We start from the raw sequence: 19,273 nt of genomic DNA on the forward strand, positions 1-19,273 counted from the left end.
TCCCTGAAACCCCTCTCAAGCCAAACAACATAAAGTGGTACCACAATGGCTCAAACAGTATTAGAGTGTAATGAACTATGCTATAATAAAACAAGTAAAACACTTTACTGCACACTGTGCAGTTAGGATGACTAGAAGCATAATAGAAATCATGGCTAGCATATTTCTCAGCAGAATTAAAGTTCTCAGCCAACAAAACAGACATCATTAGAGAAGTTACCTATCTGGCAAGCATGAGCTGCACAGCTTGTTTTGTAGGCTTCTTGTTCTCCCAGGATTTTTCTGGGCAGTCATCAAACACCTGCTTTTATAACTCTTTTGTGGATGCCCTCATCCTAAGTTTGGACATGGTCATTCCATCATTTTTCTCAGTGTAGCTAGGTTTTCCACTGCCACCAATAACACCTTGGTGAAGGCATCCCTGCTAAGCTAAGTAGCTTTCTGGTTCTAGTACTTATCGACTCACTTGTGGCAACTTTGCTCCATTTCCAAGAATGTTTTCCCTTATTTCCAGAATACATCTTAGAACTCACAGTTATCTTACAACACAGACACAGAACTAATCACATCTGTTACTGATCATTTATGGTTAGCATACACAGTTAATTAGGAATAGCACTCCTATGAAATACAATGAATTCTTATCAACAATACACATTACATTCATATTGTGCCATATGTCCAGTTAACATTTGATTTAAAGCTAAAAAACTATAAGACTGGAGATCAGGAGCTATGAAGTTGCCCATCAGATGTTAGCACCTGGGCAACAGACTGAGTGGGCACACAGGTAATTTGGTCACATGAATTTCCCCGCTATGGTGAGATGTATTATATTTCTATTTAAGCTATAGTCATTATTTCTAAATATACATCTATACTTATTAACTAGCATATTCAAATTATGCACCCTTTTTTGTCTTTTTGACTCCAAGGCTCATATTCAGTGATGTTGAAAACACCCCAATGAGAAGTCTGGTGAATAACCATTTATTTATTTATTTATTTATTTATTACATTTTTACACCGCCCAATAGCCGAAGCTCTCTGGGTGGTTCACAAAAATTAAAACCATAATAAAACAACCAACAGCTTAAAAGCACAAATACAAAATACAGTATAAAAAGCACAACCAGGATAAAAACCACGCAGCAAAATTGATATAAAATTAAAATACAGAGTTAAAACAGTAAAATTTAAATTTAAGTTAAAATTAAGTGTTAAAATACTGAGAGAATAAAAAGGTCTTCAGCTGGCGACGAAAGGAGTACAGTGTAGGCGCCAGGCGGACCTCTCTGGGGAGCTCATTCCACAACCTGGGTGCCACAGCAGAGAAAGCCCTCCTCCTAGTAGCCACCTGCCTCACTTCCTTTGGCAGGGGCTCATGGAGAAGGGCCCCTGTAGATGATCTTAAGGTCTGGGCAGGTACATATGGGAGGAGACATTCCTTCAAATAACCTGGCCCCAAACTGTTTAGGGCTTTAAATGTCAATACCAGCACTTTGAATCGGGCCCAGACCTGGACTGGCAGCCAATGAAGTTGTAAAAGGACTGGCGTAATGTGATCTCGCCGGCCAGTCCCTGTTAGTAAACGTGCTGCCCTGTTTTGTACCGACGTGTGTGGAAGAACTTCTAAATTGTGGGGGCATTCATTTGCCCCTGAAACTAAAAGTGGTTTGTTTTTTTGCCATTACTACCTGGAGATGAGCTCTAACTATATAAAATTCCAACTGGAAGATGGCTACAATTAGGGCTGGTGTCATGATTGGGCACCTGCTGAGGGCCCTCATCCCACCAGAGGCCCATCCACAGGAGCCCTCTAGACTTGCTCCTCCTCCTCACTGTTGTGACCTGCTTGTTCAGTTGCCTTTAACTCTGGGCCAGACAACAGTGGTGGTGAGAAGGAAGAGCAGTAGATGCCACTGTCCACTTACTTACTGGCTCTCTGCCTATCAAGCAAGAAAGTGGTAGCTATGAAGAGAAAGGGGATGATGGTGGAAAGAAGGTAGACTCATTGAGGGAGGAGGCCTTTGAGGGTGCCTTACCCAGGATCCCTAGAGATGCCACTGGCTAGAATGTCTGCATCTCTATGTCCTCCTCTAAGCCAGAGCTCCTTACATCTGACTCATTGCTTTGTGGTGTGTATGTATATATTCAAAATCTCCCTTTTGCTTGTAAAGTTGGCAAATTTGTCATGGAAATAATCAAAAGACAATATCCATGGAAACCACACACACAAAAATCCTTTCAGACCCTATTCTGAGTAGCGAAGAACTTCAAAGGGAAACAGGAGTATAAACCAGGTTTACAAGCTGCTGGTTATAAAGCTTAAGGGTTAAAGTGTAATTTTAATATCAGAAGTTCCTTTGATGGTTAATTACAGTGTGTAACACTTTTATTTTTTATTGCTGCAGTTGTAACCAGACATTTGAATGATCTAATTTTATCCTGTGGCACTTCCCATTTTTCTGGTGATAACCTTAAAATGTGAGAGCCAAAAGTTTCACTTGGAACCCAGGTGAAGAAATTATATATTCTGAATACCTTCTTCTTTTTTTAAAAGACAAATATGTCTCTCTTAAAAACTGTTGCTCTATCAGAAAAAGCACATGAATTATTTTGTAAGAAACATTTTGTAGTGTAACATTTTCCTCAATGAGGTGGGGGCTGGGTGGAGATGCTGTTTGGAATTACTGTATTTTCTGGCGTATAAGACTACTTTTTAACCCAGGAAAATCTTCTCAAAAGTTGGGGGTCATCTTATACGCCCAGTATAAGATGACTTTTTAACCCAGGAAGATCTTCTCAAAAGTTGGGGGTCGTCTTATACGCCCAGTCGTCTTATACGCCGGAAAATACGGTATTTCCTAGGAGGGGCTCTATCTGTAATATCTTGTATAAGGGCACAATCCTATCAGATCCGCCCTGGGTACTTGTAAGCCTCTGAACTTGCTTGCCCTGCTCTGTATTTTAGTTAGATGGGCATTTTTTCCCCTCTAGCAGACTCTTCAGGGAGGGGAAGGAAGGAGGCTGGGAACGGCGGTAGGTAGCTCAGATCCCTGCTTCCCCAGTCGCCTCCCTGCCTACTGACACATCCCCTTTGACCCTTTACGAGCTCCCATTTGCAAGGTCATAGAAGCAGCTGGCCCAATTCTCTTCACATGGACTGCAAGGGGACGGGAAGCTTGGTTTCCTGGCTCCAAGATCAGAATGCTGTCTCCAGCCTCAGATCCAGGAATCTGAAATATCCTATGTTCCCCAGACGCTATCCAGGGGACATAAGATTGCATCAGTTTCCAGGTGATGGGAGATTTTTGCTTGTTTGTTTTTTCAAACAGCACAAAAGCTGAGAGGCAGGGACTTAAATGTGATGATGCAGCTTTTACATATGGAGTCTCCAACGTGATACCCATGGGCACCAGTATCCCCATGATTGGCTGTCTTGGTGACCACCACACTCCCTGCTCCTCCTGATTTTTATTTTTATTTTTTATTTTTTTAAAAAAATAAATAACTGGGAGGCTGGTTTGATGCAACATGAAGTGCTTCCTAACATCTAATACTAAAATCTGCTTATGATTGGTGGCTAATTTAGAAACAGGCCTTTTTTTGGTAGTGGCCCCAAAGATTTGGAATCTGCTGAGGTCCATTGGATTCAAGATTGTAGCCTGTTTATTTAGACAGGCTTTGTGTGGTTAATATGTTTAGAGTTTTATCTGCTTTTGGCTGCTGCCTAGTTTCCACTCATTGTTTTCTTTTCCATTAAAATTGGTTCAATTGATTTTGTATGCATTTTGCTCTTAATTAATTGTTTGATTTTGAAATTATACCTTGAGAGTTACTGAAAGGGCGGTTACAAATTCAACTAATGAAGTGTTGGAAGGGGAGAATAAAAATAAACAGAAGAACATCCCCAAACACTGTGGCCTTTGTTCCTTCAGCTAAGTGCCTAGTACAGGTGGCTTCCTGGCTTTAGCTTTCCTCATTTAAGAAAAATATATTTCTCTATTTATAATGTGTGGTCTCAAAGATGTAATTTTGAAACCAAGTGCTAGGTAAACATGCCTTTACCAGCATGTTGATTCATCAAAAGAATTTCCATTGTTTTAGGGTATCCATGTGTCCTCTTTTACAAAGGACTCTACTCTATTTAAACTCATTTTCTATTTGAAGGAGTATCCTATCAAATTCTGATTTAAAGATAAAGAACCGTAAGAACTGTTGCTCATCAAGTTAGCACCTGAACAGGTATGCACACAGGTCATGTGGTCACTGTCTTTCCCACTATGGTGAGATGTACTGTATTTCTATATAAATTTTATTTATTTATTTATTTATTACATTTTTATACTGCCCAATAGCCGAAGCTCTCTGGGCAGTTCAACAAAATTAAAACCATAATAAAACAACCAACAGGTTAAAAGCACAAATACAAAATACAGTATAAAAAGCACAACCAGGATAAAACCACGCAGCAAAATTGATATAAGATTAAAATACAGAGTTAGAACAGTAAAATTTAAATTTAAGTTAAAATTAAGTGTTAAAATACTGAGAGAATAAAAAGGTCTTCAGCTGGAAAGGTGTAAAGTGTAGGCGCCAGGCGGACCTCTCTGGGGAACTCATAAATTAATATATGCAAATTATATGCAAAACACTGTCCTCTTTTTTGGTGATTCAAAGTTGGCTACCCTATTTCCCCACAGAGAAGGTGTGACCGCACTTAGAATTCTGTGTACAGTTCTGGTCACCACAACTAAAAAAAGTTATTATAGAGCTGAAAAAAGTACAGAAAAGGGTAAATAAAAGGATCTAGGGGCTGGAGCATCTCCCCTATGAGGGAAGGTTACAACAGCTAGGATTGTTTAGCTTTGAAAAAAGGAGAAAAGAGGTGTACAAAATTATGCATGTTGTGGAGAATGTGGATAGAGAGACATTTTTCTCCCACCCCACTAGAACCCATTGGGTTCATCCCATGAAGCTGATTGGTGGAAGATTCAGGACAGATAAAAGGAAGTATTTCTTCACATATCACATAGTTAAACTATGGAATTCACTACCACAAGATGTACTGCAGGGTTGAAGAAATCCTTGGATGAGAAGGCTATTGATGGCTAGTAATCCTGAAGGCTATGTGCTACCTCCAGTATCAGAGGCAGTAAGCCTATATACACCAGTTGCTGGGGAACATCGGTGGGAGGGTGCTGTTGCACAATGTCCTGCTTGTGGGTTCCTGGTCGACAGCTAGTTGGCCACTGTGTGAACACAGTGCTGGACTAGATGGACCTTTGGTCTGATTTGTCATGGCTCTTCTGTTCTTATGAAGGTGCTACAGGGGTTTGCCAAAGGAGCTACCTTTTTAAAAAGCCAACTTTTAGATTCGGTAAATTATTCAGATGTTTGTTATGGGCTGGACAAGTAATATCTAATCAGGTGGGCCATTCTTGTCCACTGAACTGAAATTGAGATTTTGGCTATTCAGTATCATCATAGCTCAAGACTCGCATATTAATAGGGTATTCTCAATTGTTCTTCCCCATTTGGAGTTGTTTGGAGACTTTATCAGCGATGATCTTAGGTTGAAACGGGAAAATAATAGTAATGGCAAAAAATATGGTTTCACCCATCAGAGATTCGCCTTATCCTTATGACGCGGAGGGGAATCCTATACTTCGCCTATAAAAATGTCAAGTATTGTCTCCCCCCTCACAGTACATAGATGCACAGCAGATGTCTGTTCCATCTGGTACAGCTGTTATCTGTTGAATATTAGAAACTGGTGGGTGCCTCTTTTTAATGGAGGCTTTAGAGCTATTCTAGCAGGTGTTAAGCTGCATGCATTTGTTGGGCAATGCTGCGGCACGCTGACAAGAAGTATTAATAAGCCTTTTGGCAGGACAGAAATATATACATAGCTACTCCTTTCAAAGAGTTCCTTGTTCCTTCTCTCTCATGCTTTGCTCACCAGACTGTTTGTATAGACAGTCAAGTCACTCCTTAGAATTACATGACAAATAAACAGTTGGGTCGGTGGGCAGTATGAAGGAATTGACAATTGATCCATGGTTAAAATGTATAACAAAACTTCACTTTGAGATGATGGGCTCTATTTTTGAAGGGAAGGTGACATTTGTGAGTTTTATAAAGAGGGGGAGGGAAGAAATCGTGAAAATATATAAATATATGTAAGGATTACATGGATCACCAGTTCTAGTTGTTTGCAACTCTATGGTTTTAAGGTTTTTCCCCACTCTTTTCCATTTTTACTCTCACTAAATATAGGAGTGTATTGTTGTTTTTATAAAGTAGACTTAAGAACATAAGAAGTGCCATGCTGGATCAGACCAAGGGTCCATCTTGTCCAGCACTCTGTTCACACAGTGGCCAACCAGCCATCATCCAGGAACCAACAAGCAGGTCATGGTGCAACAGCATTCTCCCACCCACGATCCCCAGCAAGAAAGCAGCAGGATGCTGTCAGGTTGGAGCATTTAGAGGCAAGTTGGGGGACTTTCTAGCACCACAAATTCAGCATACTTTAACAAGTTCTTGGCTTTAAAAACCGATGGTGAAATTCAACAATGTCTATCTGTCCTCCAACCTGCAGCCTTTGCCCACCCCAAAATCTATTCCAGAGATTTGGGGCATGTGCAGTTGGAGGAGAGGAGCACACAGTAACTGTGTGCAGTTTGTTTTTGTTTATTCGTTCAGTCGCTTCTGACTCTTCGTGACTTCATGGACCAGCCCACGCCAGAGCTTTCTGTCGGCTGTCGCCACCCCTAGCTCCCCCAAGGTCAAGTCTGTCACCTCCAGAATATAATCCATCCATCTTGCCCTTGGTCGGCCCCTCTTCCTTTTGCCTTCCACTTTCCCTAGAATCAGCCTCTTCTCCAGGGTATCCTGTCTTCTCATTATGTGGCCAAAGTACTTCAGTTTTGCCTTTAATGCCATTCCCTCAAGTGAGCAGTCTGGCTTTATTTCCTGGAGTATGGACTGGTTTGATCTTCTTGCAGTCCAAGGCACTCTCAGAATTTTCCTCCAACACCACAGTTCAAAAGCATCTATCTTCCTTCGCTCAGCTTTCCTTATGGTCCAGCTCTCGCAGCCATAGGTTACTACGGGGAATACCATTGTTTTAACTATGCGGACCTTTGTTGTCAGTGTGGTGTCTCTGCTCTTAACTATTTTATCAAGTTTTATCTCTCGGTTGGACTACTGCAACCTTCTTCTCTCTGGCCTTCCTTCGTCTCACATCAGTCCGCTGGTCTCTGTCCACCACTCTGCCGCTAAGATCATCTTCTTGGCCCGCCACTCTGACCATGTCACTCCACTTCTGAAATCTCTTCATTGGCTTCCAATTCACTTCAGAATCCAATATAAACTTCTCCTACTGACCTTCAAAGCTCTTCACTGCCTAGCTCCTGCCTATCTCTCCTCTCTCATCTCACACTATCGCCCCGCTCGGGCTCTCCGCTCCTCTGATGCCATGCTTCTCGCCTGCCCAAGGACCTCCACTTCCCTTACTCGGCTTCGTCCTTTTTCTTCTGCTGCCCCTTACGCCTGGAACGCTCTTCCAGAACACTTGAGAACTACAAACTCAATCACTGCTTTTAAGACTCAGCTCAAAACTTTTCTTTTCCCTATAGCCTTCAAATATTGAGTTTGTTCTGACTTTACACTGTTGGTTTTGCCCTACCCTGTGCCTGTTTACACTTCCCTGTGCCTGTTTGCATTCTCCTTCCCTCTTTATTGTTCACTACAACTTATTAGATTGTAAGCCTACGCGGCAGGGTCTTGCTATGTACTGTGTTATCTGTACAGCACCATGTACATTGATGGTGCTATATAAATAAATAATAATAATAATAATAAATGTCATTGCTCTCCTCCCAAGAAGTAAACGTCTTCTGATTTCCTGGCTGCAGTCAGCGTCTGCAGTAATCTTTGCACCCAGAAATGAAATAAATAAATAAATAAATAAAGTCTTGTCACTGCCTCCACATTTTCTCCCTCTATTTGCCAGTTATCAATCATTGTGTGCAGTTACACTAGCGTAAGACCTCAGCTACGCGATCAGCATAACGTGTAGTTTGACTCTCAGCCTTGTTTATTAGAATGTTAAATGTTTCTAATCTTATGCAGTTAGTTCTGAGTCCATGCAAATATATTACAATCGCCTTTCTCTATTTTTTCCTCTTCACTGGCTGCCTTTTCCTGTCCTTAATCGTTATAAATTACTACTACTTTATTATCTTCTTCCTATCTCTTCTCCTTGATTTCCTCTTATATGTCCTCTCATTCTTTAGATCAGCCTTCCACAATCTTGTACCCTCCAGATGTTTTGGATTTCAACCCCCATCAGCCCCAGCTACCATGGCCAATGGTCAAGAATACTGGGAGCTGTAGTCTAAAACATCTGGAGGGTACAGACTTGGGGAGGCCTGCACCCAATCCCATGAAGATTATCAATTCTACCTAACTCCACTTTGGGCCTCCAAGCACCTTCTGCTTCCAACTAATTAACTGTTCTGCACAGATCATTGACAGCTTTGAATCGTGCGCTTTAAGTTTGTTTACTCTGGAGTTGCTGGTGTAGCATTTGGCAGCTGTATCTGCAATTGAAGTGGGGGGAAATGAGAACCATTTCTCAACAAGTTTAGGTCAAGTTGTCATTTAAGGAGAGGGGGACGAAGTGCAAGAAGACCTTAATAGAACTTACATGTTTGTTCCCCAAGCTGTGAGCCTATTGAGGAAAGCCTTCAGTCTCTGTCTATACATTTAGTTCATGGTATGAACTAAAGATTACTTTATATACATTTTGAGTGGTGGGCAATCTCAGCTGTTTTTTTTTAAGGATTCTGCAAATATAAACTGGGCTAGGTAGGCAACCATTATATTTTGGGTCAACACTGACCTAACCTTTTTAATTAATTAATTAATTTATTGCTCAGCTTTCCACCAGAAAATGGCACTCAAGGTGACGTCACCTTCGCAAGCCACGTGGTTTGCGAAGGTGATGTCACCTTGGGTGCCATTTTCTGGTGGAAAGCTGGGCCACAAATGATTTGAAAAGGTTGGGCCAGTGTTGACCCAAACCATCTAGCCCAGTTTGTATTTGCAGACCCCTTAAAAAATCAGCTGAGCTTTTTATACTCAAAACATATAAAAAGCATTTAGTTCATACCATGATGAACTAAGGTGATGTCACCTTGAGTGCCATTTTATGGTGGAAAGCTGAACAATAAATAAATAAATAAATAAATAAATATGAAGAGGATAGTCTAGTGTTGAACCCCACCCCCAAAATGGTTGGCTACCAAGCCACACTGAGCCCCCTCTTCCTTTTGTTCACAATACATGCTTCTCCCCTCAACAGACATAGGGAAGTTGCAGCTGCTCAAGCAGGTGTCAACTGTGCAGTAGATACTATGGTGTCCATCGGCTGTCAAATGCCTTCTATTTTGTCCAAGGAGGTATACAGTAGCATGATTAAATGCATTTGGCCATGCCCACTATGGCTGTCAGAAAATCCCCTTCCAAGCCCAAGGGGAAAGCAAGGGCAGCCAAAGTGGTTGGCCACTGTGTGAACAGAGTGCTGGACTAGATAGACCCTTGGTCTCATCCAGCATCAGGGCACTTCTTGTGTTCTTAAAATGGTGTTGTCTTCCTGTTCTGCCTGCCCGGTGGAGAAGGTAGAAATGTTTCTGCCATTTCACTGGCTCTGGAGGTTGCCAGAATTAAAATTATAGTCACCCCTGTCAATTGTGCTTGTGGCTCCTATACAGTTTTTTTTAAAAAGGGGGTTGTTGTTGTTGTTGTTGTTGTCGTCGTCATCATCATCAGATATTCATACCCCCCTTTTAGGATACAGTCTTTACATAGCAGCCTATAAGACTAGTTCTTTGAACAACACACACACACACACACACATTGGTGATTCAAATAATTTAAATAATATACAAGCAGTATAAAATCCAGCATAAAAATAGAACCAATCAATTATGAAAAGCTGCCTGAAATCAAAAGGTCTTCAAAGCCTAACTGGGGAAAAAGAAGCAAATCTCTCTGTGGAGTAAATTCCATAGCTGCAGGGCAACCACCAAAAAGGCCCTGTTAGTGGTATGCTAACCAGCTCTTAACTAGCAACAGGCCAGAGAGCATGGCCTTCAGTACTCATCTTAATGCTTTTGTAGGTTCATGTGAATGCCATGATAATAAATAATCAATAATAAAATGATAAAACTGTTTAAGGCAGACTTGCCCAAGTTGGTGCCCTGCAGATGTGTTAGACTACAACACTCATCTCTCCAACCATCCTGGCTGGCTTTGCTCACTGTGGGTGATGTAATTCACTGCAGGGCACCAGGTAAGGGGAATCTATTTTAAGGCCAGCACCATCTTTCCTATATAGAACTCAGGGTAGCATACATACGGCGACTTCTTTTATTTACAACCATGGCCTGATTGTAGTTGGATGTAGTGATAATGATTAGCCCCAGATCACCCAGATCATTGCTTAGAGATGATATTAAGTGGTATATAAGTATTAGATTTTTTAAAGGAGATATTTCTTAGTATGGTAAATGGTATATAAGGGAGCAATCCTATGCATGTTTAGACAGAAAAAATACCTACAATTCCAGCATTCCCTAGCCAGCCATGTGGGAGTTGTAGGACATTTTTCTGTCTAAACATGCATAGGAGCAGGAGGAGGAGGAGGATTTGTATCCCGCCTTTTGCCCAATGCTGGGCCTCAAGGCGGCCTTACAAAGTTTAAAACATACATTGGGGGGAAGAAAGGAAAAAAGAGAGAGAGAGCAATCTCTCTCTCCCTAAGAGAGCAATGTCTCCCAAGGGCTCAAAGGATGGCTCAGATTCCCCACTCAGAGGACAAAGTCAGTGCTCCAGCTTCAGAAAGAAGGATCAGAGATCTGACACCCACACCCCCACATCCCCTTCTCAGCTGGCATTGAAGAGACTGGCTATTTCTCCGAGGTTGGACAATCGACCTTGGAAATGAGGGAAAGGGGAGCATTCCGGTAAACAGGGAGGGGAGGAGACTGAAGAAACCAGGATACTATTTATCCTGAGTCTCCTCTGGACTCCTTTCGTCCCCCTCCAAAGTGCCCTTGCTAAATGGACTGAAAAGCCCATCTAGCAAAAACAGCATAGAATGGAGGTCGGCGAGGCAAAGATCACCACCACTCCTTCCATCCTGCCAGCTTCATCTCTGCAGGGCATAGGAATCCCAGAGACTTCTGCATTTTGGGGCTTCTGCTATCCTATTAAATAAATAAATAAATATAATTTTATTTAATAAATAAGGAAGCAAGCAAGCAATCTTACTTTGTGGGTAATTCAACCCATGCTTCCCTTGTCTAACATTCTGGCCGCTACACCGCAAATATAAGCAATACAAGTCTCATTATAGGGGACAGATCCTCAATGTCCAGGGCTTTGGGGCCAGATTTGTAGTGTCTGAGCTTCAGTTTTCTCTGTGTGTGAAATCAGATTATCTAGCTGGATACAGAGATGAGTATTGTGGTGCATTCATGACATCATCGTCACAAGACACGTTCATGGCATTTGGTGTTATTATGAGCTTTGGGTTTTCCCTGCGTTATCATATGCATCTCATCATTTTGCTGTTCATCATGGTCACTGTACGCTTAGATTTGATAAACCGTGATAAAGGAATGGGGGCTTGTTGGAGGACGGCTTAGGGATCCGATCTGATATTAACCACAATTTAATGAATTACAAATATGAGTCAATGGAGCCTGATGCTGGTAGCATGTCATATTTTGTTAAAATAACTTTAAAAGGGCTCAGTGACTTAGAAGTTAAAACAAACTATTGGGTGAAATAATCTGGGATCTTGGCTTGAAGCCAGCATGATGTCCCGAACAGATGCATCACAAAACCACTGCAGATCAACCCAGATTTATATGAGTGACTTATAAGAGCCCCTGAGCTAAGCCAACATGGTGATTGAATTAGCTCCTACATTTACAAAGCCTTCAGGCTGCTTGGCTCTCGTGGGCTTGTGCAGGAACGTTCACTTTATTGTTGCTTTAAATGGGTGTACTCTCTATCAAAAAAGAGGGTTCCGGTAGATTTAGAACACATCAACTTTTGAAAAGCACAACTAACTTTTAAAAGCAGATATAAGCACTACAAACAGAAAAAGGAATAGTCAGCACTGAAATAGTAGCCTTGTCGTTTCCAGTATCAATAAGTATTTTCAGTTCCATTTTTTATGGCCACAGGCTGAATCACATCCTGCACATTCTCATCCCTGGTTACTTACTTACAGCACAATCCTGTGCATGCCTACTCAGAATTAAGTCCCATTGAGTTTATTTATTCATTTATTATCATTTATATATTGCCTTATCTGCTAAAACACCTTCAAGGAGGTGTACAACAATTCAAAACAATAAATACGTAAGACAATAAAATTGTTCAGACTGGTTTGCTTCCAGGTAAGTGGTATAGGATTGAAGCCTTACTTAATTGTGGGAGAGGAAGCAGCAGCCAGGCACCTCTCCATTGTGCCTGGGTCCAACTCCAGCTGAGAGCCCCCTCCCTCCTGCTACCAACTGTCACTGCTGAGGCCATCAGTGGGAGAGGAAGCAGCAGCCAGGCACTTCTCCATCGTGCCTTGATCTGTATGACACTATTAGTGGGAGAGGGAAAGGAAGCAGCTGCTGAATTTTGCAACTAAGAATCTAGTGCCTGAATTTACTTATTTTTCCTCCCTCCCAATCCCCTTTCCTTTTGTGTTATTTTTTTTAGATTGTAAGCCTGTAGGCAGGGACTGTCTTAAGAAATATTTTTGTAAGCCACCTTGAGAACCTTTTTGGCTGAAGGGCAGGATAAAAGTGCTAAAATAAATAATTACTTACTCACTCAATTCTGCATTGGACCTTCTCCTGGAGACTTGGAATAGAAGACAAACACATAGCCTACAAAAGCCAAGCCCAGCTAGTTTTAACCCCGAGAGCCCAATACCTCAAAGAAAAGATCTTCCAGAAGAACTGCAGGCCTGTAGAGAGAGGGGGGTAGCATCCGAAGTTAGTCCTACTTAGGCCAGTTGTAGCCTAAGTCCCATTCATTTTGAGGGATCTGGTCAAAGTAGGACTAACACTGGATATGACCCACAGTGTTTTATTTTCTTACTTCATTTGTTTTAAAAGGTTGTGCTCCGCGTTTTCCATAAATGGGTTCAAGGCAGCTAAGAAAATAAAAGAATGAATGTAGTCTGGACCTCTCAGTTTTAAAATGTGTATGGGTTGCTGTGAGGTTTTTGTTGCTGTTTTTGATTTATGGTGGGGGGATGATGATGATGATGATGATGATGATGATAAAGTGGCACCCATCTGGGACCTAGAGACCATCACATCACCTTCAGTGTAGCTCCAGAGAGTCTCTCCTCCTTCAGGAGTTGTTTTCATAAAAAGCAACTGATTGCAGGAAGGGATATCTGAAAAGCCCGGGTTGGTGGAGATATTGATATATTCTCTATTTAAAATTACTTCACTCCTCCTTAAACCTAGTACAACCAGCTAGGAAAGTAATTTTGGATGTCAGCATTAATTGGTTTAATCAGTAGGGGGCATTTTAATCAGGGATGGTGAATTGTAATGGATGGAGTTAAAGTGGCATCTCTGTTTTTGGAGACTATTTCATTAGGCAATAACAAAATAGTCTATTCAATAGGCCATTAAGAACAATGTTTCCTTCTAACAATTACTGGTAGCTTTTTAAAAATCAAATTTTAAATTGTCACTCACACTTGCAAAGAGGCGGTAGTATTAGGGCTTTGATGATATGCAAAGTTATTTGAAATTATTTAATAGCTGAACTGTTTGATTAAATTAGTAGAGTAATTGGTTAAATTAATAGATTAATTAATTGATTAAATTAGATTAATTACTTGATTGAATTAGTAGATTAATGAATTGGTTACAAGGCAGCATTCTAATCCAAAACTTGCACCCATAGCAGCATGTAGAACTGTTTGGGCGTGACCCCTTTAAAGAAGCTGGAATTGTTCCAGCTGGGGGTCTGAACCCAAACCTCTGTTCCTTCTTCCCTGTTGCCCTAACAGCTGAATCAAGCTAGAAACAGCTGAAACTTTTAGTCCACCACTCATTAGTGCATAGGATTCTCCAACCAGCTACTTAAGCACACGTATGGCCAAGAGCTGAATCAGGATGCAGATTCATTCACAGTCTTTGTGATAAATAATCTATTAAATATGTGTCATAATGAGAAAATTGGAAGGAGCACACATAAGCAATAGTTCCTTCTTACTTAATTCCCATTTTTTTTCCTTTTTAGAGAAAAGTGAATAAAATGGACCTGTGCTTGCCCAGTAATGAGTCTGTTTTGAGAGGGAACATGATAGGCTGTCTGTCATGTATGTGGCACCTATCCGGCATTCTTGCAAACTTGGGAGTGGGGGCAGCTTGAAAATAAATTCAAGTCAGCTCTGCTAGCTGTGTGGTGCAAACAGTGGCAGTACATCAGTTGTTCCTCTCCTGGGCTTTTTCACATGTTGATATTATGTCAGCAAATGTTTTTGTTGAAATTGTCATTCTCTGGAGTTCTCATTTCTGTGTAGGTTTTGAAATCTAATATTACTCAGTTGTTGTTGTTGTTGGGTTTTGCTTTCTCTCCCCCTCCCTCCTGCCCCAACTTACAGCATGACGTATCTCAGACCCTGCTCAAAGCAACCCTGGACAGTGTGGTGGAGGAGTGTGTCAGCTTTGTAGGAGTTGATATTAACATCTGCTCAGAAATATTATTGAGGTGAGCTTTGAAGACTTTCCTGTTTCAGGAACCACCTGGACTTGGATCATGGGGATTCATGTGGTCAAACATACCCTGGTTCTCGAACGTATGTTGTGACCGCTGGCTTGGATCCTAACTTTCCATTCTGTTCATGATCTATGGGCAGAATCCAACAGGGCGCTTACGCCCTCACCGATTTCTTTCTGCCCATTAATTCCCTTCCTCAAGCAATGGGTCCTGCCAATTCCGTTGTGCAAATGGGACCCAGCACTTACAAAAGGGAGATTTAGCGGTTCCTAGAGGGAGCCCTGAAATGAATGGAAACGCTTATTTATGGAAGGAGACGAGTCGGCAGAGCTCCTTCCATTTCTATGCATTTCAGGTTGCCCTAGTAAAGCTAAATTGCTCTTGGTGGGGCGGAAGAGAATCGGTGGGGGTGGAAGCACCCCGTTGGATTCTGCTCCATGAATGGAAGCTAAAAGTTAAGCTCCAAGCCAGTAGCTTTAACTTCAGCTAACTGCAGCCTCATTACATTTGACAGGAAGAAGAGGAAAAGAAAGTCCTGGTCCTTTCCGTAGCCCCACAACCATGTTCCACATGCTACAATGGGGCTAAATTGGCCCATTGTCCATGGCAGGGATGCAGAACCTCAAGCCTGAGGGAAAAATTAGGCCCTCTGGAGTTCCCCAGAAAGACACACCCTTTCCCTTCAACCACCCTTTTTGTGTGTGTGAAGTATTTTTTCCCATTCTGAAAGATTGAAAAGTCTCTCCCAAAGCTTAGTTACTTCGCAGTAAGTGCTGTAATTGAAAATATGGTAGTGTTTTGGCCTTGCCCCCTCTTCCCTTTGGCCCCACCCAACTCTGGAATGAATCCCCTGAGAGGTTCCCTAAAATTTAATTCAGTCCTCAGGCTGAAATTAGATCTGCATCCCTGGTCTACGGTGATTGCACTTTTTGGAGAGGAAAGCAGTTTTTGCCCATGCAACTCTATCCAGATTGCAACATAGTGCCTAATTACATAGTATAATGATCATATATATATATATATATATATATATATATATATATATGTATGTATGTATGTGTGTGTGTGTGTTTTTGTGTGTGTGTGTTTACACTGGCTTTTTTTTTTGGTGGGACCTTGATCCAGAACACTGTCTTAGGCCTCATCTACACCAAGCAGGATATTGCACTATGAAAACAGTATATAAAAGACAGGAGCCACACTACTGCTTTATAGCAGTATTGAAGTGCACTGACAACTGTTGGGGCCCATGGACATATACCATATACTGCTTTCATACCACTACATTCTGCTTGGTGTGGCTCCTGCCTTTTATATACCGCTTTCATACTGCTTTCATAGTGCAATATCCTGTTTGGTGTAGATGAGGCCTTAGTCTGAATTGGGATCCTATATCAGCTTCATGCTGAAAATCTCCAACCCAGCCACACATCCGCTGGCAAATAGCAGCCATAGGGATGGGCGTTTTTCAACAGGGTATGGATGTGGGACCAAGTGCATGTTCAAGATTGGAGCCCCACAGGTGCTTTTTCTTCAAAATGAAAGCATCAGTGTAAGCACTTTTTGTTTTAATTGTTTATCATAGCCTATAATTTGGCCAATAGAATTCCCTGGAATGCAATGGAAATAAACCAGCTCCTGGTGCCTCAACATTTTGAAAGAAATGTTGCCAACATTGGAATCTCCAGTAGTTTGGAGCATGGAATCGGGACAGTTCCCATGTACCCATCTAAACCTTCCTGGTTCCACAATCTGGACCTCAGAGATTCCTCTTCCTACATTTTCTTTGCTTTTGCGTCAGAGCTTTGGCTATTTGTGGTATAGAAATGTAATTAATTAATTAATTAGTGCTTTGGTGGTTTTCCACCCTTTCATTTGCAACCTCTGACCTTACACTTATTTTACAACATTAAGGTAGCAGTTTGAGATTCCATAGGGCCCTGTGCAATCGTGAATATGAAAATTGATGAATATGGACCATTCCTTGCCATTCAAGTGAATGAAGTAGTCCTTGCTTGCCTGGGACTACATGTGTGTATCAGAGCCACTCACCTGTGTACAGAGCCCCTTACCTGTGTAGTGGAGCAGCTTAATGCTACATTTTAAAGTTATTGCCCCGCCCCATCTCTAGAATAAGGATGAGCAACTCATAGTCCTCCAAATGCTTTGGTCTGCAACTCCCATCATCCTTCACCACTGACTGTGCTGGATAGGGCTGATGGGACTTGTAGGCCAAAGCGCCCAGAAGGCCACACATTGCCCATCCCTGCTCTAGAATAAGCAATATCCATATTGATTATTGGAGAATAATCCAGCTCTCCATCTATGTTAATGTCTTATAATTTTGTTGGGTATTTTTAATTGTTTATGGTTTTGTTTCCCTCCCCCCACCCATGTATTTTTTAAACTTTGTAAGGCCGCCTTGAGGCCCAGCATTGGGCAAAAGGCGGGATACAAATAAATATAATAATAATAATAATAATAATAATAATAATAATAATGTGCATTCACATTAGTTATTGCTTAATTTTATCATGTGTAATTCAATACCTATATTTGGTGTCTGGATACCTCGTCCCCTCTATGTTTCTTAGGCATATTGCAGGACTGAATGCCAACAGGGCCAAAAATATAATTGAATGGCGAGAGAAGAATGGGCCATTTGTCAATCGGGAGCAGCTCAAGGATGTCAAAGGACTTGGTCCAAAATCCTTTCAACAATGTGCCGGCTTTATCAGGATTAACCAGGAATATGTCCGAACTTGTTGCAGGTAATGTATAAAGGTGTGATGCGGACAACAGGCTTATTTCTTTCCCACCTACTTGTTTAAGTAATAGTTCAGACATGGGGAAATCACTCCTCTTCCAAGTAGAGACAGAGGGTGCCTTCGGATGACACTTTAGTCCATGGAGTGGGAATAGTCCACTCCATAGACGGCTGTTTGTGGGGTGCCCTTGTGCCTTCCTCCTTCTGTGGTGGGTGCGTGCCAAGGAATGCCTGCATGCACCTGCCGCAGAAGAAGGAAGCTCTGGAGAGGTCTCCTGGTGTGTCACATGACAAGAGGCTTCCACCAGTGAAGAACGCATCGGCGCGGAGAGAACTCCACTGAAAGGGTGTCAGTTGTCTCGGCGGTGCCTCATAGAAACATAGAATAGTAGAGTTTGAAGGGGCCTATAAGGCCACTGAGTCCAACCCCCTGTTGAATGCAGGAATCCACCTTAAAGCATACCTGAAAGATGGCTGTCCAGCTGACTCTTGAATGCCTCTAGTGTGCCCACGACCTCCCTAGGTTCCAATGTCGTGCTGCTCTAACAGGAAGTTTTTCCTGATGTCCAGCTGGAATCTGGCATCTTGTAACTTGAGCCCATTATTCTGTGTCTTGTACTATGGGATGATCGAGAAGAGATCTCGACCCTCTTCTGTGTGACAACCTTTCGAGTATTTCTCTTCTCAAGGCTAAACATGACCAGTCCTTTCAGTCTCTCCTTATAGGGCTTTGTTTCCAGACCCCTGATCATCCTCATTGCCCTCCTCTGAACATGCTCCAGCTTGTCTGCATCCTTCTTGAAGTGTGATGCCTAGAACTGGACACAATACTCAAGATGAGGCTTAACCAGTGCCAAATAGAGGGGAACCAGTACTTCGCGTGATTTGGAAGTTATACTTCTGTTAATGCATTTGCCTTTCTTGCAGCCATATCGCACTGTTGGCTCATATTCAGCTTGTGATCTACAACGATTCCAAGATCCTTCTCGCTTGTAGTATTGCTGAGCCAAGTATCCCCCATCTTGTAACTGTGCATTTGGTTTCTTTTTCCTAGGTGTAGAATTTGGCATTTATCCCTATTAAATTTCATTCTGTTGTTTTCAGCCCAGCACTCCAGCCTATCAAGATCACTTTAAAGTATGTTTCTGTTTTCCAGGGTATTAGCTATCCCACCCAATTTTGTGTCATCTGCAAATTTGATAAGCATTCCCTGCACCTCATCCAAATCATTAATGAAAATGTTGAAGAGCACTGGGCCCAGGACTGAGCGCTGTGGTACCCTGCTCATTACCTTACTCCAGTTTGGGAAGGTACAATTGATAAGCACTCTTTGAGTCCAATTCTGTAGCTAACTGTGGATCCACCGAATAGTTGTTTCATCTAGCCCACTTTTAGCTAGTTTGCTAATCAGAATGTCATGGGGTACTTTGTCAAAAGCTTTGCTGAAGTCAAGATGTATTATATCCACAGCATTTCCATAGTCCGCAAAGGAGGTTACGCGATAAAAAAAATGGTGTGTAGTTCCCAGGTTCCTCCTTTTTGCCCATTTTGAAGATAGGGACAAAATTAGCCCTCCTCCAGTCGTCCGGCACTTCACCTGTCTTCCATGATTTCACAAAGATAATAGACAGTGATGCTGAGCGTTCTTCTGCTAACTTCTTTATTACTCTAGGATGCAGT

The 19,273-nt window shown here is 41.9% G+C and overlaps 1 protein-coding gene across 1 annotated transcript in view; it reads left to right on the top strand.

Moving 5' to 3' along the window:
- The window catches only part of SRBD1 (S1 RNA binding domain 1), a 207,178-nt gene that overhangs the window by 158,504 nt on the left and 29,401 nt on the right, over nt 1-19,273 (top strand). The window contains exons 17-18 of the mRNA XM_063123963.1: nt 14,711-14,817; nt 17,421-17,597. Of these exons, the coding sequence (XP_062980033.1) occupies nt 14,711-14,817; nt 17,421-17,597 (284 nt within the window). The remainder of the gene's footprint in view (nt 1-14,710; nt 14,818-17,420; nt 17,598-19,273) is intronic.

The sequence above is a fragment of the Elgaria multicarinata genome, chromosome 4 (genome assembly GCF_023053635.1).
Source record: "Elgaria multicarinata webbii isolate HBS135686 ecotype San Diego chromosome 4, rElgMul1.1.pri, whole genome shotgun sequence".
NCBI lineage: Eukaryota > Metazoa > Chordata > Lepidosauria > Squamata > Anguidae > Elgaria > Elgaria multicarinata.